Source organism: Oryctolagus cuniculus, chromosome 1, assembly GCF_051225735.1.
Source record: "Oryctolagus cuniculus isolate XC-2025 breed Fujian yellow rabbit chromosome 1, ASM5122573v1, whole genome shotgun sequence".
NCBI lineage: Eukaryota > Metazoa > Chordata > Mammalia > Lagomorpha > Leporidae > Oryctolagus > Oryctolagus cuniculus.
The window spans coordinates 214,086,556-214,099,060 of NC_142867.1; the positions used below are offsets into that span (position 1 = coordinate 214,086,556).

General features: G+C 51.5%; 1 protein-coding gene and 1 long non-coding RNA gene across 2 annotated transcripts; one reads left to right on the forward strand and one right to left on the reverse strand.

The window, feature by feature from the left end:
• Positions 1-261: 261 nt before the first annotated feature.
• On the reverse strand, positions 262-4,688 carry C1H9orf152 (chromosome 1 C9orf152 homolog). The gene is made up of 2 exons (XM_002708129.6): positions 4,414-4,688; positions 262-2,090 (listed from the first exon to the last, which is right to left on the reverse strand). Exons 1-2 carry the CDS (start codon positions 4,604-4,606, stop codon positions 1,564-1,566), a joined length of 720 nt encoding a protein of 239 aa, XP_002708175.2. The 5' UTR covers positions 4,607-4,688; the 3' UTR covers positions 262-1,563.
• LOC108177932 (uncharacterized) lies at positions 4,488-12,179 on the forward strand. Its single transcript, XR_016224797.1, has 2 exons — positions 4,488-4,628; positions 12,033-12,179. It is a non-coding gene; the product is annotated as an uncharacterized LOC108177932 (long non-coding RNA).
• The last annotated feature ends 326 nt before the right edge of the window (positions 12,180-12,505 follow it).

Genomic DNA, 12,505 nt, shown 5'->3' on the forward strand with positions numbered 1-12,505 from the left:
GTCTGTCTGTCTCTGCCACTCTGCCTTTCAAATAAAATGAAAATAAATAACTAAAAATTTAAGCAAACATCTAAAACCCAGGTGTACTGGCTCCACAGCCCATGCAGTCTCCATCACCTGGTATGCAGGACCTAGGTCTCCTGCACCTGCCACAGAGCTGCAGGAGCCTTTGGAACAAGGAAGAAATAAAGATTACAAAGAGCATACGAAGAGGGATTACTTATAAGAAGCACCTTTAAAACAAAAGCAAAGGACAAAGTATTTTCAGAAACTGTCCTTGATTTTCAATGTAGATAAAAACAACTGAAACTTTCATTATTCATGACAGGAATCACAATCAATCTGCAGATTGGAGTGAATTGAGCGGTCCAAGTGCAGGCACATACACATTCCAAGTTAGCAGCCGTGATATGGATGGGTAAGACTGAACCATCATGTGACAAAAAGGAAGATGTGGTTGAAACTTTACCGAAAGAGAAACAGATACACATACAAAGGCTCGGCGCGTGTTTCAATATCACCGCTGAAGTTAAACATTAGAAAGGAAAGATACACTTTCTTCCTCATCACCCAAAGAACATCTGCTTCACTTAGGCTTAGGTTAAAACATATGTCTTTGATCCCAGGCAGGGTCTGAGTGATACAAATCAAGCTGAATGGGGGCAAGTCTGTGGGGAACAGGTATTTTCCAAGCAGGAGTAGTTCTCTGTGTTTTTTAGTCTCTTATCATTATACAGCTTCAATGATTGGCAGTTTACAATAAGAAGTGAATTTGCAGAAAGAGAGCAAGAGAAGAAAGAAAGGTGGAAGGAAGGAAGGAAGGAAGGAAGGAAGGAAGGAAGGAAGGAAGGAAGGAAGGAAAAGAGAGAGAGAGGGAGACAGGAGGGAGGGAGAAAACATCTGTGATGAGGCTGGGATCTGCAGCCTCGGTGACAGGTGACAGCCAGCCTTGCCTGAAGATGCCTTCAACACAAAATGGTAGGTGGCGAGGGTCTGACCCTCCTTCTCCAGGGTGACCACATTTTAGGAGGCTCTAGATGAAACGACGTGGTCACGACCAGTGTAGTGACTACTGGGTGAAGTATCCCCCGGACATAGTGACCAGAAAAATTTGTGAATTCTGAGCTCAACTTCTCCAGCATATGTGACAAATCAGAAGACACTGAAAACAAGATTGCCTGTGTCCACTGGTCCCTGGGATCACTGAGGCACCCCACAGGTTAGGTTCCCTGCTTGGCGTTTGAAAATTCTCCAGGCCTAGAGACAAAGCAGATGTGCTGTTGGCCTCCCCAAGGTGTGGGCATCCAGGGCTCCATAGCAAAGGCTTTGTTTCAAGCAGAATTGGTCTGCACTGACCAGGCAGTACCCTTTCATTGTAAACGGTGAGCAATCTGACTTTGGCAATCTCTCTCTCTCCCCTAAGACAAGGCCATGTTCCCACACCTTCATTTCTCAGAATTCCTATACTTTCAGTAGACCAGTAGACTGTTTCTTGCTCAGACCTAGAACCTCCGTGGTTCTGTGATGATCACAAGGCTGGGACATCTGGCTGAGTAGAGAGCTTCAGACTGGGCCATACAAGCCCAGGTTCCGGGCAGCTTGGGAGATCCTGGGAGTTTTCCTCTGTGGAAATGGATAATGAGCTGCTTTGCCAGACCTGTGTGAGTTCCCTATGGGAGGAAGACACTGAATGCTGGTTTTTGAACTGCAACCCACTGCCTTAGTTTGGGTACTGCCCACCTGACATTGACATTGGGCTCCCTCTGGAGTTTGGGTTCCTTGCTGACTCATCTGATTGTTTTCAAGCAAGCATGGGTCTCCGTCTGGAGGGAGCCTCTGGAGAGACTCTATGAGCTGGCCTTTGGGTTTTACTTGATGATCGGTTTCCTGGTAGGAGGTTTGGACCAAGCGATGCATCTCCAGGTGCGTGTGCCATGCAGACCCCGGGGCCTGATGATGACCTCTGGCCGCCTCATCTGGCGTCCCCTCTACCTCAGCATCTCCCTCTTCCAGAGACACTGAGCTCCTTCTCTCCTTGTTAATCCAAACAGCACTGGTCATGGATTCAGCAGGAGTAGGTGTGTTCCCTCCTGAGAAGAGAAGGCACAGGCAGGGTCGTCACCAGGAGGTACATGAGCAGCTCTCAATTAGAGGGTCTCTAAGCTTTCAAGCTGAGGGGAGATCATGCTCCAAATGCCCAGGGAGGGGTACTCAGCATTATTGCCTGTGTTTATACATACATGGGAACACACATGATCTCACTAGCACACGCTCACACACACATGTGCATGCTTCCCCTAACATGCACACAAATTACATATAATTATTCATTCATTGAACAAATGTTTATTGAACACTTAACATATTCCAGGCCTAATTTACTCCAGGTATCAAGAATACAGCAGTGAACATGGAGATAAAACCCTGCATGGATGTGTCCTAGTAGGGTAGGAAGATGATAACAAAACGAGCATGTTTTAAGAACATTGCAGCTGGTAACCATGCTATGGAAAAATTCAAATATAATTGACAGTCACAAACTGGAGCGAGGGAGTGAACTCTGGGAGGAAGTAGGAAGCTAGTCCTTGAGAGCTGAGGAATGGCAAGGAACAAGGGTGCATGCACACTCCCACACATGCAAGGGTTCACATGCACTCACCAGTGGGAAAGGGTACTCTTTACATATGGGGCTTTGTGTCCTGGGATTCTGATAAAGAGATTACCAACCAAAGCAGAGTAGTAAAGAGCTGTATTCCTCCCCTCCCCTCCCCTTCCCTCTCCTCCTCCTCTTCCTCCTTCTCCTCCTCCTCCTCCTCCTTCTTCTTCTTCTCTCTCTCTCTCTCTCTTCCTTCCCTCCCTCCATCCCTCCCTCTCAGAAAGAGAAACTCCTACCCACTGGTTTATTCCTCAAATGCTCACAATGACCAGGTCTGGGTCAGGCCAGGAACTCAGTCTGGGATTCCCACAGTCATAGGGACCCAATCACTGAGCTGTGGCCACTGCTTCCCAGGGTCTGCACTGTCAGGAAGCAGGAGTCAGCAGCTGAAGCTGGGATTCCAATCCAGGCACTCCCATGGGGCGTGCGGGGGTGGTGGTAATCCTGAATCTGAGGCTAAATGCCTGCCCTTGAACTATGTCTTAAGATGGGTCCTTGGGCCAGCGCCGTGGCTCAATAGGCTAATCCTCCACCTTGCGGCGCCAGCACACCGGGTTCTAGTCCCGGTCGGGGCGCCGGATTCTGTCCCGGTTGCCCCTCTTCCAGGCCAGCTCTCTGATGTGGCCAGGGAGTGCAGTGGAGGATGGCCCAAGTGCTTGGGCCCTGCACCCGCATGGGAGACCAGGAAAAAGCACCTGGCTCCTGGCTTCGGATCAGCGCGATGCGCTGGCTGCAGTGTGCCAGCCGTGGCGGCCATTGGAGGGTGAACCAACGGCAAAAGGAAGACCTTTCTCTCTGTCTCTCTCTCTCTCACTGTCCACTCTGCCTGTCAAAAAAAAAAAAAAAAAGATGGGTCCTTGTTTTGTTGAGAACCGGCCGTTACCCTTCTATTCCAAAGACACTGTTCTGCAAAGACACTTGCAGCAGCTTCTCTGAACTGACCAGTTCGCATGGATCCCAGCGGTTGGCAATGGCTGAAGCAATGATGGGCTCCTTCAGCTCAGAGGCGCCACCTTCCTTTCCAAAAGGCGGCACAGCTGCTACGCGGGACAGCCAGGGCCCTCTGGCTCCCAGTACCCTCCCATGCTGGCCTGCAAAGGGCAGACCATGAAGAGTCCACGGCACTGTATCAGTAACAGCCGAAAGAACTCAGCTTTGACCTTCCTGGGGATCTCCCTCCTCCCTCCACCTGCTCCTCTCTGCTGGAGGATAAGGGGCTGGAATTCGACAACCACTTTACTTCCTGAGCCTGTGCACCGAACTTGCTCCTGGTATGACATCTTCATTGTCTCTCCCGACAGGGAAGAGGTTTCTCTGTCTGCTGTCTGAGGCTAGAGGAGCCTGGGGGAGAAGGGGCCTCATAGATGTCCACGCCCTGTAGCGGGCTCCCTGGCGGCTGGGAATGCCGCTAGTTTTCTGCCCCCAGAGCCAGTTTCTCAGGTCAACCCAGCCAGGAGGCAGAGCTCCCATCACCACCCCCCCCCACCCCCCTTGGCCCAGCAGCGAAGCCAAGCTTGGCTCACCGGGCTGACCAGTCTAGCAAGATCAGAGACAGGGGCCAGGAAGACCTTGGGACAGACCGGATCGAGCTGTTTTGATCCAGCATTCCCTGCAGCGCTGCTCCGGCAGCCCGGCTCTTCCCGCCCCTTCTCTCTCCCCCCTCCCCACTCCCCCACCAGGAGGGCTGGCAGAGCCCTGGCCCTGCCCTCCCTGCAGCTCAGCCAGGTCCCCTCCCCCGGCACCCTGCCCGGTCCTACCTATTGGGAGCACCATGAGGTGGGCCTGGGTCCTCTGCAGCCTCCTCAAGCCTTCGTACTGGGCCCGCAGCACCTGGGCGTTGAGAGGGGGCCCTTGCCCCTGCGCCGGAGTGCCAGAGCCCTGAGCCATGAAGCGAGGCTCCCGCTGCCCAAACTGGGGCAGGGCAGGGCACGGGCAGGACAACCCCTTCATCCGGATCAGATCCGGGAGAAAAGCAAACACCGGTGGGGTGAGGCTGGGGTGGGGGCGAGAAAGGGGGCAAGAGTGGGAGGAGGGGGGTGGAGAGGAGGTGCGGGGCAAAGGGAAGCAGGAGGGAGGGAGGGGGGGAGGTGAGGGGGTGGAAGAACGTGGAGGGGAGGGGCAGGTGGGAAGAGGGAGAAATTATGGGGAGGAGGGGGGTAAGAGAAAGACTCGGAGGAAGGAAGTCGGGGCGGCAGAGAGGAAAGGAATCGTAGAGGAAGGAGTGACTGCAAGGGGGGATTCTTTGTGGGGTGAGAGGAGAAAGTGAGGAAGATGGGGCAGAGGAGCAGGTGGGGGCAGGGACTGGGGTGGGAGGTTGAGGGGTGAAGCGTAGAAAGAGGAAAGAGAACAAGGCAGGCACAGCTGCTCAGAGTGCTTCTGGGAGCCCCAGGAGGGGGTCTTATTCCAAGTCCTTCATTGCTTGATCCTCACGTTTAGAATCCAATTCCAAGAGCTATGGCGAAGTCCTGGAGCTGGGGCTGAGCCATGCCAAACACTTGCCCAGCAAGCGGCCAGCCTGCCAGTTGGGTTTGCAGCTATCCAAAGGAACTCTCTCGGCAGCCCCATGAAGCGGGTGCTCCCAACACACACACCAGGCAGAAGCCCAGTGCGAAAGTCAGCCGTGGGAACAGAGGCCAGGGAGCCCTGGGCTGCAGCCAGCCCCGCCCCTTTGGCATTTGAGGCAGCCTCTGTGGTCTCAGGGTTTTCCAACAAGCAGCAAAGTGGTGTTCATGTCACCCACAGCCAGGCACACCCTCACCCTCTGCTTGCCACCCCACCATCTGCAGCCCCCCAGATCCCAGACCCTCCCTTATGCTGGCTTTGACCTGCCCTTGCTCCACTTGCCCAGCTGAGTTCCTTTCTGCTTTCTCCTAATGCGGTGCTCACAGAATACCCAGCATGCTTAGAGGCAAGAGAAGCAGTAGAAGCTGAACTCCGGAGATGTGCAGCTGGCGGGATCTGGTCACTGCGGGGGTTAGGAGACAGAGCGTGCATCTTCATGGTGTAGCCTGTTGGTCTGCTGGGCTGACACAACCACAGGCATAAACCACGTCTGTTACTGTCTCAGTTCTGGAGGCTACAGTCATCCAAGGTCAAGGTGTCCACAGGGCTGGCTCCCTCTGAGGACAGCGAGGAAGAATCTGTTCCACGCCTCTCCCCTTCCTTCTGGGGGTTCGCAGGCATGCTGTGCTGTTCCTTGGCCTGATCTTTGCCTCCATCTTCACTCAGTGTTCTCTCTTGTGTGTGTGCCTTCCTATCTTTCTATTTCATTAGGACACTGGTCACCTTGGATTAGGGCCCAACCTAATGACCTCATCTGATTCTGATTATATCTGCAATGACTGTTTCCACAGAAGGCAACATTGTGAGACTGGACTTAGGATTTCCATGTATAGATTTGGGGGGGGGCACTTTAATTCATAGTTCTGTTCATTAGTTCTGTTCTTGGAGTAGGGCACAGGGAGGAGCCGGCTGGGGGAGACAGAAAATGGAAGATTTGTTGGAGATGCTGCATTCTGAGGTTGTCAGAAAGGAGTTCTAAGCTAGGTAGAGAGATGGAAGCTGGAAATGGAGGTGTCATTATTTGTGAATATGATATAGTTCATCACAGGAAAATTTTTCTCATCAGGCAGCCAGGAATACCTAGGGTTATGAGGTGAGCCAAAATAGCTCTTTTTAAAGTCTCTCCATTATCTCACTCAAGTCCATGTTTATTTATTTATTTTCATCTACTTGAAGGTCAGAGAGAGAGAGAGATCTTTCGTTCTTCCATCCACGGGTTCACTCTCCAACAGCTGGGCTGGGCCAGGCTGAAACCTGGAACTCAGTGTGGGTCTCCCACATGGGTGGCAGGGACCCAGGCACTTGGGCCTAGCATCCTTAGGAAGCTGAATTGGAAGCAGAGAAGCCAGGACTTGAACTGGCACTTCAGTATGGGATGCGGGAATTCCAAATGGCCCCTTAACCTGCTGCGCCCTAGCCTCTGCCTCTCAATCCGTGTTTACTGGGCAGTAGAGGACCTCCTGTGTGTCCTCCTACTTTGCTCTTTCTCCTGCCCTGGGTCTACCTTCTTTCTCCCGGCCTCTGGGCTATCATTCTCTTCTAATTGTTGGAGTAGGGAATGAATGGTCCTGGCTGCGTTAGAGTTACTACAAAACTTCTTAGCATATCCTCCGGGCTATGACGTTAACGAAAATAGTCACTGTCTTCCCTATCTCATCTGGGCCTCTCCCTGTTATCCTGGCTTGAGTTGCATAGGGTTCCCATCACGAGTTATGGAGGATATGATGCCCATTGTACTCCATAGGAATGGAAGGCTTCAGCTCATACGGGTCAACTGAACACTTGGAAAAATTGGGTGATAGCTTCAGTTATGTAGAATGTTTTGAGAGGCCACACTCTGGGAATGATCAGTATTTAAGGGGCAGACAAAAGTAGGAAGGTAGTGGTGCAACTTGGAAAAGCACGGTCACAAAAGGAAAAGAAACAGCCCAGAGCAGCATCTCGGATGCCACTAAAAGGGAAGGGTGACCAAAATTGGGGTGGGGCAGAACCCCTGATCGCCTGCATCTGATGGATGTACTCAGGAGGCTCCATCGCTAAGCGTTCGGAACATCGCTGCTTCAATGCATCCCCGAATGCTCTGATTCCATGAGCCTGGGAGTCCAGAGACTGGTATAGCTCTAAAGTTCTTCACTGTTCTGGTGAGCCATCTGCCCCGTTTTCTGGGTCACTGGGGCGCTGGTTAAGAGACAAGCGGTAGGAGCTTGTCAGAGCTTTTTTTTTTTTTTTTTTTTTTTTTACAGGCAGAGTGGACAGGGAAAGAGAGAGAGAGAGAGAGAAAGGTCTTCCATTGCTGTTGGTTCACCCTCCAATGGCCGCTGCGGCCTGTGCACTGCGCTGATCCGAAGGCAGGAGCCAGGTGCTTCTCCTGGTCTCCCATGGGGTGCAGGGCCCAAGCACCTGGGCCATCCTCCACTGCACTCCCTGGCCACAGCAGAGAGCTGGCCTGGAAGAGGGGCAACCGGGACAGAATCTGGCGCCCCAACCGGGACTAGAACCCGGTGTGCCAGCGCCGCAAGGTGGAGGATTAGCCTAGTGAGCCACGGCACCCGCCCAGAGCTTCTTCATAGCATTTTGTCAGGTCTGTGGCACGAGCTCAAGGCAAGAGGGCCCCCTGCATACTGGGCTCAATTTCTACTACATTCGCTGTCAGCCTTCGTCTTCTGATGTTGCCCATTTTTGTCTCTTTCTGTGTGTGCATCTTTGTGGCTATTTCAATAAGAAGTAGGTAGAGGTTACTTACTGTTCCTTTATGATTTGTGGTGATAAGAATAAGACTGTAGGGGGAAAATGGCAACTGGATCCCATCCTACGGAGTCTTTGGAAATAATTAACTGAGTGGTTCAGAGCTCAAGACCCCAGAGTGAGGATGAGGTGCCCTGCTTGTATAATTATTCCCAGTTTCTATGTGAATGGAAACTATACGGAACCTGATAGGCAATGTCTGTGGTCAGGAGAGGAATCTGTCATTAAAGGAGCCGCCATAGCTACAGCTCTTACTGGAGCTTGCACTAGGCCGGGAGGACCCTGGGCCACTGTGTGCAAGGGACCTGGCTCTGTGGGGAGACTTGGGTGGTGACAGCTGCCACTCATCCCTGGGCCACTATTCCAGAGGCAATGGCTCAGACTGGAGGTGCTATGATGGGAGTGCCAGCCCTTGCTGGGTGGAGACTGGGAGCCCTGATGAAGGAAGCCTTTAGGTGAGCCCCTTTGAGAGCCCAGGGCTGGGTAGACACCATGCATGGGACAGGGGTGGATCCCGTCCTCATGAAAGACTTCAGCTTGAGGTGTTGGCCATCGGAGAGTCCAGGAACACTTAGCTTGCCCTGATCTTTAGCTTTTCCTCTCCTCTCTGATGCTCTTACTCTGAGACGTTCCCACGCCTACACCCCAGCGAGGTGGCCATAGGGAAACCCCAAGGGCCGGATGACGAGTTAAGGGAATTCTCCTGTCATCTCCTGCTTCCAGAGAGCAGGGTGCCTTATGCTACAGAGTGGACTGTGCTCTGGGGAGTGCGCAGTGTTCACAGAGAGCTGGGTGTAAAGGGGAGGGACTCACGAAGGGCCCCAGGGCAACACACCCGAAATTCAAAGTTCTCAGCTGCGCAGAATGAGGAAGTTTCCCCTCTGATACATGAGGTCGCCCACACCCAGGGAAACAATGGGTCCATTCACGGAGCCCAGACAGTGATGGGGCAGGTCTGTGCTAATCAGTCGGGATTAGGCTGCTTTTTATCACTATAACACCATACGTGAGAAAGTTTAACTACACAAAGAGAAAGGTTTTATTTAGTGCACCGTTCTGGAGCTTCAAGTCCAAGGCTGGGTGGCTTGGGTTTGGTGATCTAGTGAGGTTGGTGGATGGCACTGGCAGAGTGTATGTGCAGGAAGGACCCCGTGGCGAGCTAGGAAGCAGGGAACTGTTGGGCCCAAGCTCAGGTTTTTATAACATCCCTCTGGGGAGCGCTACCTTCTGACAGCACACCCTCAATGTCCTAAGCCGTAGGTGCTGTGGTGTGGTGGGTAAAGCCACTGCCTGCAGTGTCAGCCTCCCATATAGGCTCCAGTTCCAGTCCCGGCTGCTCCACTACCAATCCAGCTCCTTGTTAATGTGCCTGGGAAAGCAACAGAAGATGGCCCAAGCACCTGGTCCCCTGCATTCATGTGGGAGACTCAGATGAAGCTCCTGACTCCTGGATGAAACTCCTGGCTCCTGGCTTCCATCTGGCCCAGCCCTGGCTGTTGCAGTCATTTGGGGAGTGAACCAGCAGACGGAAGATCTCTTTCTCTCTGCCTCTCTGTAACTCTGTCTTTCAAATAAATAAATAAATCCTTTAAAAAAAAAAAAACCCTAAGCTCCCCATTCCCCCATATCCTCCATCTCAAATCACCATGACTGGATTATTTCCCCTTCTTCCTACCACTGATTTATGATGCTGGGGCTTAATATCCTACATGAGTTTGGGAGCCAATGGTACTGAAACCATTCTATGTACGTAATTAACTGCCTTTATTGTGGTAAAAGATGCATAACATAATTCCACCATCTTAACCATTTTAAGTGTACGATTCAGTGGCATTGAGTCCGTTCACATGCTATGTGACAATCACCTTTGTCCATTTCCAGGACACTTTCATCATCCCAAACAGAAATTCTATACCCATTAACTAATAGCTGCCATTCCTCTATGACTTTGCCTATTTTAGGTACCTCGTATCAGTGGAGTCATACAATAGTTATCTCTTGGGTCTGACTTATTTCATTTAGCATGATGTTTTCAAGATATATCTATGTTGTAACACATATCAGAACATCCTTTTCTTTTTTAAGGCAGAATAATATTCCACTGTGTGTCTATACCACCTTTTGCTTATTCATTCATCTGTTGATGAACACTTGGGTTGTTCCCAACTTTTGGATGCCAAGAGTAATGATGCTATGAACACTGGTGTGCAAGTGTTTGTTCGAGTCCCTGCTTTCAATGCTTTTGGAATTTCTGGATCACACTGTAATTCAATGCTTAACATTTGGAGAACCTGGACAAAACCAAATTTAACATCCCATGAGAACACCATGAGAGGAGCAACATTACTGCCCTTTCTCCTTCACTTTTATACACCCAGTCCATAGCCAGGCCCTGGAGACTCTGGCTCTGAAAGGTGTCTCAAACCCTAGCACCTGACCCCATTTCCACCACCATCACCCTAGTCTAAGTTGCCATCTTCTCTTTTCCCAAGATCACAGCCTTTTAACTGGTTCCCTGTTTCTACTTTTTTTTTTTTTTAAAGATTCATTCATTTATTTGAAAGTTAGAGAGGAGAGGCAGAGAGAGAGAGAGGTCTTCCATCCAATGGTTCACTCCCTAGTGGCTACAATGGATGGAGCTGCACCAATCTAAAGCCAGGACCCATGAGTGTCCTCCGGCTCTCCCATGCAGGTTCAGGGGCTCAAGGACTTGGGCCATCTTCTACTGCCTTCCCAGGCCACAGCAGAGAGCTGGATCAAAGAGGAGCAGCCGGGACTAGAGCAGGCGCCCATATGGGATGCTGGTGCTTCAGGCCAGGGCATTAACTAGCTGAGCCACAGTGCCGGGTCCTCCTGTTTCTACTCTTGACCTCCCTGCTCCTTTCTGCTCACAGCAACCAGCGTCCTCCTGAAGGCAAACTGGGCAGCAAATTGGGCTTTGTGGCTTCCCCTGGTTAAAGTCTTCAGTAGCGGGGCACATATGTGGCTTAGCAATAAAACTCATTGGGACACCCACATCTCACATAGGGGTGCCTGGGTTCCAGTCCTGGGTCTGCTTCCCGTTTCAGCTCCCTGGGAATGTGCACCCTGGGAGGCAGCAGGCAATGGCCCCAGTACTTGGGTTCCTGATGCACACATGGGAAGGTTGCATTGTGTTCAGGCTCCCTCTTTGAGCCTGGCTCAGCCCCCACTGTTGCAGACACCTGAGGAGTGGACCAGCAGATGGGCGATGCCTTTCTCGTCCTTTTTCCTTCTGTCACTCTGCCTTTAAATAAAAACAGAACAAAACAAAACAAAAAAATACCTTCAGTGGCTTCCCAATGCACTCAAAGGAGCATTCAAAGGCTTCACCTCACCTATGAGTTTGTGCCCATCCTGATCTGCCTCAGTGTCGGGGTCACCCCCAGTGTCGGGGTCCTCTTCTTCCCCTGTCTTTCTACATTCTAGACAAGATTTCTCGCAGCAGGCTACAGCCAGGCCCAGGGGTGTAGACCCTGGGCCAGGTGCCTGCAGTCACACAGCTCCTGCATGGACTCCAGCGGCCCACACAGAGTGCCATTTTCTCAGAGCCACGATGGGAACAAAAGGAGAAAGCTCTCTTACCAGCGCATCCTTCTCTCACTGTCTTGAATGCCCCTGATATCTTCCTGTTCAGACCTTTGCTGTGTGCTTTTCCTATCTTCCAGAACATTCCTTTGCCCACCCTCACCTCCAGCCCGCCATTGCATCCCCACTCTGCGGCACTCACAGCTGTCCTAGCTAACTTGTACCACCCTCAGTTCTCAGCTGCAAAACGCATATAAGGTACCAGTAAAGAGCAGGGGCTCTGGAGCCGGCCGCCATGTGGGTTGGCATTTTACCTTTGAAATTCTTATACTTTGTATCTTTGGCCCACTTGCTTCACTGTGTCTGCGAGAAATTGCCAGAGAGAGTGGGCCAGCCTGAACCCAGCAAAGCAGCAAAGTAGATTTCACCAAGCACTGTCTGCCAGGTGCCAGATACTGAGACAATATTGCTCATGTGTTGCCCCATGTAATCCTCACGTTATTCTCATCACCCTGCTTTCCAGATGGCGAACTTGAACTTCAGCAAGGATAAGTGGCTTAGCCTAAAGCAAGACATTGAGAAACTTCTCACCTCCCTAGCAGTCACATAGAGAGTAATATACTGGAAGACCATTTGCCAGAGAGCAGTGAAGTCCTGGCCTCCACTATTTTTTTTTAAAGATTTATTTATTTTTGTGAAAGGCAGAGTTACAGAGAGGTAGAGGCAGAGAGAGAGAGAGAGGAGAGAGAGAGAGAGAGAGAGAGAGGTCTTCCATCAGCTGGTTCACTTCCCAGATGGCTGCAATGGCCAGAGCTGAGCCGATCTGAAGCCAGGAGCAAGAGCCTCCGGGTCTCCCACATGGGTGCAGGGGTTTAAGGACTTGGACCATCTTCTACTGCTTTCCCAGACCATAGCAGAGAGCTGGATCGGAAGTGGAGCAGCCAGGACTCAAACTGGCGCCCATATGGGATGCTGGAACTGCATGTGGAGGCTTTA